The sequence below is a fragment of the Petaurus breviceps genome, unplaced genomic scaffold (genome assembly GCF_028583685.1).
Source record: "Petaurus breviceps papuanus isolate PSGF00001 unplaced genomic scaffold, PetGlider_PUasm1.0 90919, whole genome shotgun sequence".
In the NCBI taxonomy this organism is placed as follows: domain Eukaryota; kingdom Metazoa; phylum Chordata; class Mammalia; order Diprotodontia; family Petauridae; genus Petaurus; species Petaurus breviceps.
The window spans coordinates 26,791,989-26,809,325 of record NW_027187378.1 but is presented as its reverse complement, the minus strand read 5'-3'; the positions used below and the strand labels follow the sequence as shown (position 1 = coordinate 26,809,325).

The following is a 17,337-nucleotide window of genomic DNA, read 5'->3' as shown; positions in this document are numbered from 1 at the left end:
ACAAAATGTTTTCCTCAAGAAAACAACCAACCAAACCCCAAAAGTTGATAGTGCAAGTATTACTATGCTTATTTTATAGAGAAACAGGCCCAGAAAGGGAAGCCTGATTTGTCCACAATCAGAGAGCTAGTAGGTGACAGAGGTGGGATCTGAATTCAGACCTGATTCCCCAGTCCTTATTTACTTGCTTCTCAGGCTCTGGGGTTGAAAGTAAAGGAATGGATTTATTGGGTATGCATGAGAGGGACCTTGATTGAAGAACCCTCCCACCCCTCCAGAGCCCACCTGTGTTGAGAGCCAGATAGTGAAAGGTTAGAAACTTCTGTCAACAGATATAGTCTCTGAATGCACCTGGTCCCCTCTCCCAGAATGACACCTTTACAAGAAAACAAAAATCACAAAGTGGTTGCTACTCAAAGAGGAAGCCTGCTTTGCCCTCCCATCTTCGTAGATCCATACATCCCAGCGAGTGTAGCACCTCCCAAAGAAATGCTGGCCAGGGTCTTCATTCAGTTGTTATACGTTTTATTCTCTAATAGGTACAATACTAAAATAAACACAAATTAAAAAAAAGTTTTATTAAAACAAAACTGTACAAAAAAGCAGTATATACTACATTTTAATTACAGAACAGTCTACTGTCCAAAAGGCACTAATCCAGAATAGGAGATACAATGATACAGGACTCATTGGAACTATTTTAATCAATACAATAGAGCACTTGTTTCCTTGTCCATTCACATCTAGAAACAAGAGCTTTTGCTACAGTCATTACACATTGTTATAAATATGAGTCCTACAGGTGAAGGTGCAGTATCACTCTCCCTAGAGCAGATTAACGCTTACAGGGGTCACTGGGGAGTTTTTTTGGTGTGGATGGAATTGAGGAGCGGGGTTAGACTCACCCCTTTCTCGAGGGTGGGGGTATCCAGGCCCCGGGTGGCAGGATACTCTCATGCCTCCTCAGGAAGGCTGCGATGGGGCCTCAAGGGGAAATCTGGCTTTTCTCTGAACCTGGACTCTTGGTTTTTCCTGGCAGTCCTTCCTGCCCTTTCAACCACCTCACGTATTTTAGTGTGGGAAATTTTCGGTGGCCCTTCTGTACTCCCTGGATTTCAAGAGGTTTGCAGCACAGTTCTTTAGGATGACAAATATCACCCACTCAGCCTGAGTAGTCTTTTTGGTATCCAGATAAGAAAAGGAAGTGAAGCTTTCAAAAGAAAACTGTGGTTGCTTATCAGACCAGTGTCACCAAGCTGGGAGCCTGGGTCACCTTCTTTCGAAGGCTTTACTTATGTTGCCAAAGCAGGCAGCACTGTCCCTACAGCACAGTGATGTCCTATCTCCCGTGCTTGGTGGATCCACTGGATGATGCAGGTTGTTGCAAAGGCTCTTGACAATGACCCTTTTGCTTTCTTGGGGTTTGTATGATGGATTCCTGCTTCAGAGGCATTTTGTGACAGTGCTAATTCTAGGTCAGGGCTGTCCCTAGTCAATCACCACAAAGCAGCTGGGCTAGTTAATTGGGCCCTCAATTCAGTTATGCAACCAAGAGTTAGACATTGGCAACTTCTGTTTAATGAACGGACCTTCCAGGAACTGAGCTTAGTCAAGGGGAGCCACTGACTTCTTCGCTTTTTGGGACCTCAGTAACTCTCTAAACCCCAGGTTTCATTCTGTAAAGGCCTCTGGCCTAAGGAGGAGAGATACTGCAGCTTTCAAACAGTGTCATACACACAGAAGACGAAGACAGGCATCTGGATGTTAACAAAAATAAGTAACAAAGAAATAGGATTAAACCAAATCTCTTCTCACATCTTCCTATACTACATCCTCCTTCTGCTTAGCAGAAAATTGTACGTACACAAAAATACAAATACACAATTTTGTAGAACAGTCTGATTTTAATATATTTATATATATTTATATTTATATGAGTGGCAGGTTAGTTCATTATATAGAGCTTTTTGCACTTTTGGCTCATATGCAACAAGGCTTATAAATTCAGCTTTAGCTTTCATTCAGGTTTTATAGCTTTTGAACAATTGTTTTCACATTTAAAGCAGCATCCAATTTGCAATAGGAGTTTGTGGTGGTTATAGGAAAGATCAGGTCAAGAGGTTATTTAAGGGAAAGGGGGAGATATCAGGGAAGGGAAGATATACATTCCAGTGTGTGTGGTAATGTAAAAAGGATTGTATGTGTGGACTAGAGCATACCATGTTGACCCCTTGAGGTAGACTGAACACCTTACAGCAGACTCAGACACAGGTGTGATTTGCCCTCAGGGACACATGGTGTACAAGATATGGAGAACAAAGACTAGGAGACTCCCAAATGGAAACACAAAGACATAAAACACACGAATGGCCAAGGCAGGGGCAAGGGGGAATTCTTTTCCCCCTCAACCCATCTGGCAATGACTTGACACAGGTCATCCTAGTCCCATGACTGTTTGGTGAATGCAAAGCACTTTCAGGCAATCAATCTTCAGTCATCGGGCCTATGGTGTCTCATCCAATTACCACCATTACATTGCTTTCCATTTTCTGACTTGCTGTGCCAGCTAGCTCCCACCCCTACTATGAGACATTAAAACAAAGCCGCGCATCATTCTGCAACGGAAACGATTCCCCTCCCCCTCTGCTCTTTATGGAGTGTCCAAGTCCAGTTAAGTGAATGGAAACTGAGATTCCTTTCCCTGCTCTAATTGCATTTTGTTGTCATTTCTCCCCTGTTCCCTACATTCTCACTAATGTCCACGTCTTCTTGTCAATTGCCAACCAAGGAAATTGAGAAGTCCTCAATAAAACCAGTAAGGAAGAGCATCTGCACACTTAGGGGGCCAACGCACTGACAAACATCCTGGCTGGTTTCTGGCCTCCAGGAAGGCCTTGCTTTTAGTACCACAATGCTATCTCTCCCATTTCATCTTTTCTTTAGCAGTATGCCAGGTGACCTTCCACCCAAAGCAGAAATTCCACCTGCAATGTTGCCTTTGCTTATTACCTTGATAGTGTCCTGTGTTTGTAGGTGATTGCACTGTCAGAGCAGACATGCTAATTAGTGATTAGTGCCTGGACAACAATTGTTCCATTTTTTCAAAACTTTAGAGAACAAAGTATCCAAGAGGTGTTTAGTTATGGGATTTGAATCAAGTGCAGTCACCAAAAAAACCTGTCACATTCACCATGTGAAAAAGGCCCCTTTGCTTAAATCAGACTTAAAATATCTTTTTAAAGACACCTTACACTCATCTTTTGAAGATGTAATTTTGATGTTAAGACCCTGACCGATGGCTGCATTGTGAGCCACAGTGAACAAATGACTGTGATCCACAGAATCTCGAAGCTGGAAGGAACCTCAGAGAGCATCCAGTCCAACCAGTACCTGAACAGGAATCCCCTCTACAATATTCCCACCAAATGGTTGTCTAGACTCAGCTCTGAGGACCTCCCGTGATGAGGAACTCACTACCTCCTGAGCTAGCTCATCCTACTTTTGGATAACTCCAGTTTAGTGTAACAAGTTTTTTTTCTCACATGGAGTCAAATTCTGACTCCCTTCTTCAAATCTAGATAGAGAGGATGAGAAGAGACAGTGAAGATGCTAGTTGCCAACAATCATAAATGAATCATGTTTAATCATCACAGCGATATGAATATTTATCCCCTTAGATTTGAGCTGTTCTGACTGCTGTCAAAGGAGAGACTCCACTCGGCTCTGGAGATGGTGTGAATGAATCTACCTGACTGGAGGGCCACTGCGATGGAAATGAGCAATACAAGACTCCTTAAAAGTTCTTGATGAATCAAGACCATGACCACAAGAATGAAAGAAACGGCAAAACAGTGACAAACAAAGCCAGCATCAAGAAAGCAATGCAGGTTTTTCTCTGGCTGGCTGGACCTTGGAGTTGTTCTGCCCGCAGAACGCCAGTGACACAGGGGGGAGGGGGGCTTTCCCTCCACCCGCCCCGAAGGGCTGTGCATGGGCCAGGGAAGGGGGGAGGGCGAGGAGGGAATCAGGCCTGATTCTCTGGTGGGCTCCAGAGTTATGTCACTTGCTTAGGCACTTAAAAAAAAACCCAACAACAAATAAAAATATATCCTTTAAAGGTACTGAACACTGATCTTGGTCATGAACATGGAAGGGATAGGGAGCCCATGGGGAATTAGACAAGGCTATGGGCTCTTCCAGGGGAGACAACTATGATGTCCTTGGCATCTTTCAAGGGAAGGCATATTTCAAACTCCAATGGCTTTCTTGCATCCCTGGGAAACCCAGAAGAGTCAAACACTATGTTGACTCAGGTGCTGGGGCCAGAACTCTTTCATAACTGATGATTCTCTGGGTCTTACATAGGGAGCTTACTTCTAGCCATAGTGGGAACCCCATTAAGAAGTAGGATGGGCTCAGGAGTGGAATTAGGGACAATCCTGTCTGGAACAATCAGAAGATTAATTCATGAGAGTCAGGGGTATAAAATGGGGTAATGTGGAGTGTCACTACGAAAGCTGGCTGCTCAGAAAGAGGTGCAATTCAGTAAAAGCAAATATGGTTCTGAAGTAAAGTCATGAGAAAATTCCCAAATTCTGAAAATAAAACTCCTGAAAGATAGAAGTTGATTTTTGGTACACTGATGTGCATTGCTAGTAGCACAAAGACACTGGCATATTGAAACCCAGATTTCCTCATTAAATGATGCTACTTATTTGAATTAGTACAACAAGTAGCACTCTGTCTGTTTCTTTCTCTTTCTTAAACACACTCATTCAAACACATACACACACATACACAAGCAAAAACACTCCCCTGCCCCACTGAATCTGGCACAAGAACAAAAAAGTTCAATGCAACGTCAGTCAAACACTTATTGCTTACATGAACAAAGCACTGGTATAGTCTTGTTGTCTGGGCTAAAGAGCATGAAAGAATGAAGGATAAACTGGAAAAATTACCATCCTGTTTCTGCTGGGCGCTAGGCCCTCCCTCAAAGAAAAGTGAGAGGTTTCAGTGATTCAAATAAGCCATAAGACCACCACAATTCATTTGACCTGGATAGAGCTGAGTGGAAAGTGAAGCAGTTATAAAGCAGAGAATTAAACTTGGGTTAGGGCCATCATCTCATTTCAATATCTTTTTATGGAATCCATATGTAACTTCTTAGTGAAGGTGTGCAAATGGAAGGAATGAAAGAATTTATGTCTCCTGAAATTCCCTGCCACTCTGTGTAGCTCAAGGACTGGCTCTATGTAGACAATGAAAGAGGATCTATTTTCATTCTTTGTGGTTTGGGTTTTTTAGTGAGAAAACTGTCCAAATACCACTAATAGTAAAAATCATCTGTCAGTGTTGTTGGGCACCTCTGCACCAAACCATTCCTTTATTCAGCACTGTTCCAGTCAGGGGACTATCCCAACACTGCAAACAGTTGGTTGACATTTTCCATTAGTCAACACAAAAGCTCCTAAAAGGGTATTCAGCTTCTTGGGATTCAAGAAAGGATGTAAGATTTAACTGATTTGGAGGGACAGTTGTTAAAAGGACCACAAACTATAGCTACCTAAAAACAAACTGTTCATGTTTCTGAGAGGGGAGGAAATACATAAGGGAGAAGAGAGATGGGAAGAAATATTAATGTACCGTGATAAAATCAGAGAATTTGGAATTAGAACTTAGAGGGCATTTAAGTACAACCTTTGAACCAGTATATCAATACCTCTTCATGACATCCCTGATAGATGATCAAGTCATACCTGAACATGTCCAATGACAGGTAGCTCACTACTGAGGTATCTCCTTCCATTACTGAGTGGCTCTAACTGTTCAATAGTTTGCTTTTTTATTATGTTGAGGAAAAATTACTTCACTGTAACTTTTACCTAGTAACTAGATTTTAAGAATGAGATTAAAAAGGTATATTTAATACAAATAAAGGGTAAGCAAGTTTAAGGAGATTTTTAGTGAAAAAGGAATAAATAATTTTAGTTCCTCCACCAGCCTTAACTAGGAAGAACCAAGAATCGAAATTTTATGTTTTGGACTAAAAAACATTATGGCATCAACCTTTCTTTGTAATTTTAGATTTTAGAAAAAAAGACCTTCTTGGGATATACTGCCAGTTTCTGCCCTGATTCTCATGCACTGGGGAGTGGGGAAAGGAGAGGCAACAGGAGTGGATGGCAGACTCATGTTTCACTAACATGGCACGTGGAAAACCTTCAGAACATTAGGATAGAGAAATGAAGGAACATGTCTCCAGCTCAAGTCCTTTCTACGTTCCTTTAAGCACATCTTTAATTTTGATCAGTAGAATATCAGATGATGTTGGAAGGTTTTTAACTGTAGTGCCAATTCTATTTCCTTTGAACACTAAAGAGTTTACTAAAGGGTTATCTCACAAATCATGGAATCATACTCCTTGATTCAGACTTCAGAAAACCTAATCTTTAGACATACTCTAAATTCTAATGGAGATATTTAAATACTTGCTTCTCTCCACATCTGGGAAAAACTAAAAACAAGAATGCTTCCTCTTAGCAGTCATAAAATCATGTTGACTCCAATTGCCAGAAAGAGATGAAGAATAATTCTGAACACAAGTTCCTAGTGTTTCTTTGAAAAAAATAAAACAAAAGCCCCAATGACTCTATGTGTGTCTCAAAACAGATGCTATGCAACTTTTTAAAGTATGCGAACTCCATGTAAGAAGCCTCTATGGGAACCTACAGCATGACCTACCCAAACCACGTATCTGATTAGTGTCCTAAGAATATGGTTAGGCTGAACAAGCAAATGAGTAGGAGCCCATGGCAGTCCCCATACAATATTACAGTTAAACGTCAATATATGACCATAAATTAGAATTTCATCCAGAGATTTTTAGGCTAAATGAGCATTTTCCTTACATAAATAAGAAAGAAGAATTTGTTTAAGGGGAAGCAACAAGACCCACCATACTTGAGGATCTTTTATTTTTCCCAGTGGATGGCACAGGACTATTGGGCCATCAGAGCTAAAGTTTACTTATAAATCCATGTCTACTCAATAAAACCAGAGGAATATACAGGAATCAATCAGTCATTTTCTAGGCAAAGATCTAATATAAGCATTTAAGAAAATTAAACTGGGCCTTGGAAGCATACAAAGGGCCCCTGAACTGGCCTCTCTTGAGGACCTTCCTTCTCATCACCCAAATCCTCCCGAGGTAGAAGTTTATTCCTTCAAGCCTTGGAGTAAAGTCCAAATGCAAAAATCCTTAAGAGGACAATACTCGGTTATTAGGCAACATTTCTATTTCAGAATGAGGAATGTATTTCAAAGTAGGTTTTGAAAGAGGTGAAGAAAACATTAACATACTGGATATGTTAATCTGGCAGATTACAAGACTGGCAGAGAGGGATCCACTTCACTCTTTTCCCCATGGCTGCCTTGGTCTTGTCAGAGATTATTCCCCCAAGACTGAGGTTTTTGGGTAGCTTCTAGCATCACCAAGGGGTGCTAAACCTCTGTCAGATGAAGACATTCTAGGGAGCAACACCAAAAGCATGGAGAAACCAATTATTTGGGAAAGGATACCTTACCAATTGCTTCAAAAGATACTCTTATTTCATACTTGAATGAAAATTCAATGTTCTTCCAGGAGAATGGGTGGCTCTGAGGTTAGCTTGTATCTTTCCTACCACAAGGCCATAGCCTCTGATCCTAATCAACACTTAGCAAAAAAAGAAAAGAAAAAAAAAGATTTAGCAAAAAGTACGGTGAGCACTGTGACCTTCAAGGCTTTTGGGGCATTAATGCCAGATGATACTTTTAAGAAAAGAGAGGATGTGTTCTGAAATAGAAGTAGAAAAAAAGGCTGAAAATTTTTTCTGTGGGGAAAGAGGAAAGAAAAGGTGAAAGAAAGGTAAAGAAACAATGGGGCAGGAAAATAGGGAAGACTCAAATTTAAAAGTTAAGGGTCTATAATTAAACATTACAAATTTATTCTCATATTAGAAAAGAGAAAATCTGGAAAGTCCATTTGTGTTCCTTCTGTATGGTAACTAATAGAATGTTTTTAACTTACACATTTATTTAAAATCTGTAGTGACTCTACATGACTGTTATTAGGTATTACTTATATCATTTATGTCTCTTAAGAGAGATACATTTTATTTAATCAGTGGGTTCTTAATAAATAATTTCTGATGATGACTGAAATATAAAATAGCTATCTATGGAGCATGACCTAGAAATTCTAAGACTGGGATTTTATCAAGGCAGAAATGCCTTTATGTCAAAATAAATATAAGGCCCCAGAAAAAAGAAACTGATCTGGTCTTATCAGTGGCTGGCTACCAGTGACTTAACCTAGGAGTCTGACTATGGATTCTGCTCAGTCAAAGCTGTAATCAATATTAATCAGTTATCAGGTGAATAGAGTTGAATTAAGAAGTGAATGACTTGCAAATAATCTAAGAGGTGAATGGGACACTATAAAGCAAAGATATTAATTTTGGCTGAAGGAAAACCAAATTGAAATCCTCCTCTTTTAATCATGAAGGAACAGGAATACCATATCATTATCTGAGTTGACCGAGCTGCTATTCCAAATGTTCCTGAGAATATTAGTGCTAAAACAGAAGTAGGGAATGAGAAATCTGTTATTTTCACTCCCATAAAGGACAGAAATCCTTTTAATTATGACCATGCCAATCTTCATCTTGCTAAAACAGCTAATTACATGTCAAAAGGACACCCAGTCATTCAGAACAATTATCATTATATTTTTATGTATTCATTCTATCCAACCAATTACCATGGTTACAGTTTGAAAAGATTCAGCCAAACCTTCATCTGATCACACGTCAATATGAACCGAAGAATAAATTATGGCATTATCCACCCACTTTTATTTTTTAAAGGAAAAGAAAATGAAAATCAAGTCAAAGGAGAGTGTACTCCAAGATGCAAAAACTGTGTTGGTGGTATGTGCATACACACAGACACACACACACACAGACACACACACACACACACACACACGCACACTCTCTCTCTCTTTCTCAAAGTAATTTTGCACTTCTGGCCAGCATACTTGCACCCACTTTTATCATCTAAATGGCACCATGATCACCAGAAAATCAGCCACCAGTTACCATTCAGATGGTTTTAGATAAATCAAAGAGCTTGTCATGGGAAAAAAAGATGGGAAAAATATAAGGTTTGCCCTTCACAAATACTTCTCAAGTTTTATTGGAAAAAGGAGCCTTAAAAGAATAAGATATATTTAATTTAGCCTCTTAGGTGACCACAACTGTATGGTACGGTGTAAAGAACAGGAGAGAAGAGATGCACAGGACTAGGGAGGGATAGACAGCCCTATCCCAACTCTATTATGCCCACTGAGTACTTGGATAAGAAACAATAAAAGTGTAAAACACTTGTGTGTGCATGTATAACCTCTCTTGGAACTTTCCTTTATTTGTAGAACAAAGGGAAAAAAATACAACCAAAATGATAGGAAGCTGATTTCTCAGACAATGACCTTCATACTTCACTCTCTTTACTCCTCCAAAAAATGAATCAAGAGGTTAAAAGATAGAAAGTACTTGTTGGTCTCATTTCAAGTTCTCATAAGGCCTCTCTACTGCTCTAGTTATAAACTACACTAAAAAAAGAACTAAGAAATTCCTCTTCTTGAATGTTAGACATTCCTTATTAAGGTGAAAGGATGAACAATGACAATCATATATACAGAAAAAAAGGAAGGAAGCCATGTCTGGACAAGGATGCTCCCTACCTGAAAGCAACTGTCAAATTGAGGGATTATTGCCATTCATAGATGCCTCCTCTGGAAAACCTTCCATTCTCATTAGTGCACAATACCTTTAAATGGGATAAATCAGGCATTACTAGATACTGTAAATCAGACAATATAAAAACTGAGAAAGGGGTTTTGGATCATGCAGCTCAGTTTGCCAAATTCTCTTTGGCTGACAACTGATCCCCAAATCCTGAGTAAACAACCTTGCAATTAAGGAGCACAAAAAGGAATGCTTCCTATGTGCAATTCCCACCCATGCCCCTGCTTTAAATGCAATAAACTACACAGTAGGAGCTGGTCAATGCATCAAACTTTTCATCTGGGAAAACCTGACAAACAAATCCGGCTCAGTAAAGCTATGTATGGATTTGGCTGGTCTTACTTCAGCCCCAATGAAGACAGTAGTCAAACATTAACAATTACAAACAAAAATAACCCCAAATGACACAAAAACCCACCACTGCTCTGGCATGACATTTGGTTCACATACGGAGTGCAAGACATACAACCAACGCACAACATACAAGATCGAGACCTGTCAATGACAACTTTGCTACAGAGAGCAGAACCAACAAGTAAAAGTTATTGCCTAAGAGTTTGTTGAGACTTGTTGCAAAAAGGTAAAGAGGAAGAGACATAGACAGAGAGACACACCAAGAGGAGAGAAAAGAAAGCTATGCATGTCCTCTGAAGAAAACAAGAAAGCAGTTAAGGGCATGGCAGTGTGTGAAATGTGAAAAGCTCTTCTAACCGAACACGAGAAGAGAACCTGGAATTTGATGCTAATGGTTTTTCTGGGGAAAAGATCATTTGTGAAGAGAGACATTTCTCTGCTTGGAGGCATGAGGCCAAAAAGAGTCTGACAATATTGGTTAATAAAATGAGGAGAGAGAAGGATCAGACAGGAATGGCCCAGCACAGGCATCTGACAGAACAAAGAGCACTCAGGGTTGGAGGCAGAGCTCAGTGCTGGAGCAGGGAGGACAAAAGGGACAGAGGATAACATGAATTCAACTCTCTAACGTCTGCTTTACACCTAGTGCCTGCCAGGGTTAGTGTGATGGACTATGCTGGAGGAGCCGATAAAACCTGTCAAAGACAAACGTCAAAACTTGGAAGCTGAAAATCTTGCTGAAATCTTTTGTTTTTCCTTCAAGGTGAAAATACATCAAGATATCTTGGCACAACACAGGTGGATTGATGTTTGCTGATTGACTGTTTGATAGACTGCCTGTCAATAGGAATCTCTTGGTGCTGTTGAGATCAGATTTCTATACTTTGAGCCTAATGAACACCTCCACTACCCCACACTGAAACATAGACCACTTGAAATTTAAAAAGAATCCTCATTCAAATTCTACAGCATTAGAAATGCCTGCTATTCCTGAGTGACTTATCACCAAGACACAAGTTACTTGAGATGAGGACCAAAAGATATCTCTAGGTTACCATGATTATTTTTTTTAAGCCAATACATAAAACAGTTTTCACTCACAAGGAAGATAATGCTAAATTCAAATTCACAATGCTGAGTGAAGAGTTTAAGGGCTAGACACAAAGTCCAACACAATAAGTCAACTACTGTGAGACTGCCCTCACACTGAGGATTTCATACTTCACTCTAAGTAATAACCTGTACTGGACTAAAGTGAAATACAAGTTGAAAGGGAATCTTTTGCTGCTTGTCCTGGTTCCTTCTCACTTCTCCCTGTCCCAGACACTGGGACATGGGATCACTTTCCCTGTCACCATCCAGGGAGTACACTAGAGAGTGTCCTTTCACCTTCCGTATTGCATCTATTTTGTGACATGAGGTAACTGTAGAAATTGTCCAGATCCTGCGGCTCAAATGGCATGCCTCTCCCCAACATATAACAAAGAAACCAAACAACTGTTGCAAGTTTCTAGGATTGGAAGACTAAAACTTTCCTGGGTGGTTCTCCCTGGGATATAAGTAATACTGAAGTGAGCTAGATTGTATAAGTGTTTTTTAAATAAAAGCATGGGGTCTTAGTATTGCTCCTTTGAGAGGTGGATAGAAATTTAGTAAAGGAAGGGTCTTTACAAGGTTCTCACAGGGTTGCCAGAAACAGGGAAAACTTACTTATCTGTGGTGAGTCTAGAGTTTTTGTAAGAAGATCAGATAAACAAATGGTGGCAATGGATTTTTGCTTCTTCCATTAGCAGGAAGGAGCAGAGAACTTGAGAACTTCCTCTAGGGGCTTTAAGTACAGTGTATGGTTTGGAGAGAAAAGACCAGTAGACCAGAAAAGGAAGATAAGGTGGCTTCCCAAAGGGATGAAACAAACAGGCATTCTTAAAGCAATGTGATTGCTTGAACAAGCCCCTTAGGAATAGGAAAGTTTAGGGTCTCAGCAAAATTTCTGATGGCTTTCAAAACCCTGGGGGCTGGGGGCAGGCAACTACCAAATCCAAAGTCCAGAGTAGCAGAAGTCAAATCTAACTCAGAACTTCTCTGGAGAACTACAGTAGCTTGGATAAAAGAGCAGAATTCAAATTTACAGAAACAGAGAATCTGGGTTAAGGATGAATCTAGATACAAAGGAAGTCATTCTTTAATTCAGGTGGAAATGTGATGGCTAAGAATAGGCTGGCATTGTTAATTCATTTCAGTATTTCTTTAGTGAACATCCTCTTCCTTTTTTCAATAAGGAGGAGAGGCAGCATGGTGTGGTAGTAAGAACACCGGTTTGGGAGTCAGGTGGTCTGGCTTCAAATCCTGGCTTCATTTAATACCTGCATCATCTTGGGAAAGTCACTTTTCTCTCTCTGGGCATATACAGCCTTGTGTAAAATCAGAGTTGGTCTCAATAATTTCTAAGGTCCCCTTCTAGCTCCAAATGTGTAAGAAGTCTATGGTTAGCGTCTTCCTTTTCCTCTTCTGGAGCGTAAGACCCTTGTTACTTATCTATCCTAAACTGAAACTTTTCCTCAATTCTTGCATGTTGCCAGAGGCCTAGAGAATTGGTGTTGCACTTATGAGCTATCATAAACTCCCGTTCATTCTTTGAAGGCTGCTTTCTCCTGCATTCTTTAAAACAATGCAACCTTTCTGATAAGCTATGGCAACCAGTGTATTTCTTTAGAAACTGCAGCTGTCTTAACAGTTGGAGTCTATTCCATGAAAAGAAAGAGGAAGAACAAATGCTAGTACAGCCCCAACATAAAGAAGCTATCAATTACCATAATCTCCTTACAATAAATCAGAGATGTTGCTTGTCAGAGAGAGAGTGTGTCTTCTCTCTCTCCTTTTCTCTCTGACTGGAGAATAAGCACACAAAAATTCTACAAAATAAAAAAGCTACAATTTGTTATATTTCTTCAGTGAAAAATGAAGAGGAGAGAACAAAAACTCTCCCTGAAAAAAAGACTCACAAACTAAGAAAGAAAATTGGTGGTGGGATCAAATGATTTCATTCCTGAGCATAAGTCATGCTACTCAAATTTGCCTATTCAAGTAATATAAATCAAGAAGGGAAAAATAGTTTTACTTTATTTCTGTTGTCCACATCTGAGAAAAGCACATATATTTTCCCCTGAAATAGAGCTCTTCAAAATCATGGATAGATGTGAACTTCATGTCTTCTGAAAGTGCTGACTCCTACTCACGCTTAGCTAGCAAGACTGGCAGATGAAGAGATGATCTGGTTAGTGTGGATCTTAATGGGAACACTGGCTAAAAACTTAATGATGCTCAAGAAACTCCACTCAAAGGAAAAAGAAAAGGAGAATATAAGGAAGTTCAGTCTCTCTAGCAATGGTTTGAAGTTCAAGATATCTGTGTGGGAAGGGGGGGGGGGGGGGAGGAGAAAAGAGGAAGAGAAGAAATGGCACCTTCATTCCCTATGAGAAAGATTTCACATGAAGAACAAAAGATACAGAGGCCCTGCTTAACAGCGAGCCTCTTGTTCCCCATTAAACAAAGTTTTGTTGTATATGGAGAGAAAAGATGGAACAAGGCAGGAAACATACAGCACCTGTGCCTACTTCAGAGACATCCTGTGCTGTTTCCTCTTCCCGGCTCTGACACGATGTCATTTAATCGGGATGCCAGGAGATCATTTTCAGACAATGCCAGCAGATGTAATTTTCTTCGATGCATGGATAGTTCATCATTTTACTATTAGATGACAAGGTGATTGCAGGGTGACTCTATAATGCAAGTTCACTGTTTGGTATTTTGAATTCTCAAAACGAAAAAAGGATTTATCAAATATAAATATCTTTAAAAAGTAACAAAAGTGCTACATATGTGATCAAGGAAAAAAATTCCATTAGTTACTGCTGCTTAAAGTAGATTAAACTTTACAAATATTACCACATCCATTATCAATATGGCTTCCAATTATTAATTAAATTGCCTGTGGCAGTATAACTTTCTCATACCTTTACAAGGACAGAGTAAAGAAGAACACCAAAGCAGTCACATCCCATTATATCTCCTACAATGTATGTGGTAAATGATCCCCTGCCTTTTTTCCTGCTCATATTTAAGTATTTGCATTTATGATACCCCATATAACTGTTGTAGTAAAGTCCTCTATTAAATATTCTTACTTTGTAGGTTGCAGGCAAGAGTTACAAAGACAAAGTTATAAGCCCATTCACTTGTGACCTTAATCCCATCCTTGAGAGCTTCTGTTTTTTAATTTTTTGTTCTTTTTGGTGGCAAGGGAAGGTTAATGCAACTTTGATGGTGAATCCTGGATCTTTTCCGGTCAGGCACTGGTAGCTGTGCCCATAATGTATAGTGGTTCTAAGAAGTAAACTTAGCCTCCATTAGACATTCAGCTCATTTTCCCCAATGCTCTCGGGCTGGGCTTTTAACATGGTCCCAAAGGCAGAAGGCAGTATTTTATCCACTAAGTCACACAGCTTGTGATAGGAGAGGATGTCTGTGTTGGGCATGTTAACATCAACCAAAATCTGCGAATATGTTTTCCCATTGACATTCTTAGCACAGCACCCAGAGAAGTATAATCTAGCCACAGTGTGACTATAATGAGGCACGGCTTATTGCAGCTGGAAATCCATTATTCTCACACGGAGGTGGGGATTGTAGTGTTCTTTTTACTCTTTGCGGATACTCCCAAATGGTGTCTGTCAATCCTGTGCCACACTACCTCAGCTTGCATCCTTTCAGTCTTAGAGAAGGAAAGAAGGGTAGATAGACTAGTGTGACATGATATCTAAGGTTATCCGAGATTTTACATGTAGTCTAGTATTTGAAAATCAAGGCCTATCTAAAATACCTGGAAGCACTTTCTTGGAATGCTAAGACAGAACAGAGCAGCAAGATTTTCGAGCCACAGGGGCTGGGAGAGGGAAGTTTGGTTGGTTGATTGATTGGTTATTATTTACTGGGAATTAATACTGAGAGAGTATATGCAAAGGCTGAGGGCACCATGCCATCTTCACAGAACAAGACCCTAACAGCTAACTGACATACAAGAAACTGCAAAGTTATACTGTAAGAACACATATTAAGGACCGAGGAAAGTCTGCTAAGGTGCTACGTCTAAAACTAAGTTAACTTCTTGTGTTCGACCCTCCCTCTATCAGTCAGTCATCATCCAGGGCCTCTGTCTTGATCTCACTGGCTCCTTGCCGGGCCAGGGCCAATATGGTATGGTTGACTGCTGCCATTTCCACAGCCAATGAGATGGGGTCTTGGTGGTCACTATGGCTAGTGCTGTCATCCTGCAGAGACGGAATGAAAAGAACAATGTTAATGTTCTGACGATGTTTCAGCTCATGAAAGGTCATGCAAGGAAGGGCAAGCAGATGATGAACATTCAAGGTCAGAAATGAAGGTGTTGGGGGAGGGAGGAGGCATCTTATGATAGGATGAAAATGAACTGTATATAAGTAGACACTGAATGGATAGAGGCACAGTCGCCATCTTGTGCTTTTGACAAAAAATAAGTACCCTAATCTGTTCTGTGAGTGGAAACTGTTTTCAGGCTGCTAGTTTTCTTAGTGGTCATGAATATAAGTTGTGAAGGCTGGCATAAAACCACCAATGTGTACATTTGTTTTAGGCCAGTAGTATGTATCCTAGGAACTGTAAAGTGTGACTTACAGAGTCTATATGGGAATGTCAGATACTGTTTGAGAACTCCTCTACAGGGTTGCATAGCATTTCCTACTAAAGTGTTTAAGCAAACTAAGCAAGACAGAAGCCTATGGTGTTACAAGCTAAATATCTACCAGCCCACTGATTAACATATGTTTTCACACACATACAAAGGGAAAACTTTATCACTGCCTGTGATAAGACCAAGGCCTGTGATGGGTGGACATGGAAATTTCCGGTCCCCACTCACCTTTCTAATAAGTGTGTTCACTACCTCACTTCAAGTGGTGTTCACTCCTCCTGGTTGAGTTCAACATGCACAGAAAATAAAGCTCTGAATGGAAATGGGATTATGGGGCTTAGTGCTACAGATATTGAGTGAACATTTCGCTGTGTTATATCCTGAAGAAATTCATGCCAAAAGCTTTGCATACAGGGTCAGTTCCTTAGGAAATGACGTATGGGAAGTGTCTCAAGGAAATCTGTCAAGAAGATAGCTACTGGAGGTGGGGGTCTGGAAATAACGGCAGAAGGGTGACACCAAACTCAGAAATGGTTTTAGGTTTGCCTTTATCTCCTTAAAGTTAAAAAAAAAAACATTATAATGTACTCAATACTTGAAGTGGGATTCCATCCTGGACACTTGGCGAGAAGGGTTACAGGTGTCTCTGAGTCTGCAACTGTTTACTCCCTTTAGGGATCAACACTGCCATGCATCAGAAAGAAAATTACATGAGATAAATGCTTTTGTATCATTTGTCCTGCAAAATGGTTGTGCTTAATTAAGCTGGAAGGTAGAAGCCGTGAAATAAATCACTATAAACTGATGTAGGGAAAGCAGTTTCAAGCACAGACTAGAACAAGGATTGAGAGTCTTTCTACCCTAGCCCTTTTGTTAGCTATAGTCAAGAACTCTGTAGGAATTGACTAAACAGGAATCAGCCCTATTGCTTCTAGTAGAAGCCATAATAAGTAAAGATCATGGTAATATGGGGTCAATTCGTAAGACTGGAGAGAAGCTGTCTGTCAAAGTCAGGTAGGGTACACTGCATAAGTGACTATGTGGGTATAAGGCTGAAACTCTATTCAGATTTCCATTTAATTTAGCAACATATGTCAGGGAACTCCCCACATTTATAAGTAATGGATTTATCCCATCCAGTGGCTACTATTCATACATTTTCTCCAACCAATGAAGAAAAAAAATAAAGGTGAAATGGGAAGACATGCAGGTAGAAAGCATGTGTATGCCCAACATGCCAGAGAGGCTCTGGAAGAACCACTCATTTCTGCATGAGGGTTATCACTGCAATGGTGCCACAGTGGGTGGGCCTTTGACTTGTACTCTATGTTGGTACATGTTAAGGCATGAATTACTGTTGCCCAGTTGCTCCTAATAGTTTTCAAACATTGGGTGTGTGCATGTGGT

The 17,337-nt window shown here is 40.1% G+C and overlaps 1 protein-coding gene across 7 annotated transcripts in view; it reads right to left on the bottom strand.

Moving 5' to 3' along the window:
• Nucleotides 1–508: 508 nt before the first annotated feature.
• HMBOX1 (homeobox containing 1) overlaps nucleotides 509–17,337 on the bottom strand; it is a 288,374-nt gene continuing 271,545 nt past the window's right edge. For 6 of the 7 annotated variants that reach the window (XM_069075647.1, XM_069075649.1, XM_069075645.1 and 3 more), the window contains one exon: nucleotides 509–15,532. In XM_069075647.1, the coding sequence (XP_068931748.1) occupies nucleotides 15,395–15,532 (138 nt within the window). In that variant the 3' untranslated portion in view covers nucleotides 509–15,394. The remainder of the gene's footprint in view (nucleotides 15,533–17,337) is intronic. The other variant, XR_011165992.1, reaches the window with a different exon arrangement.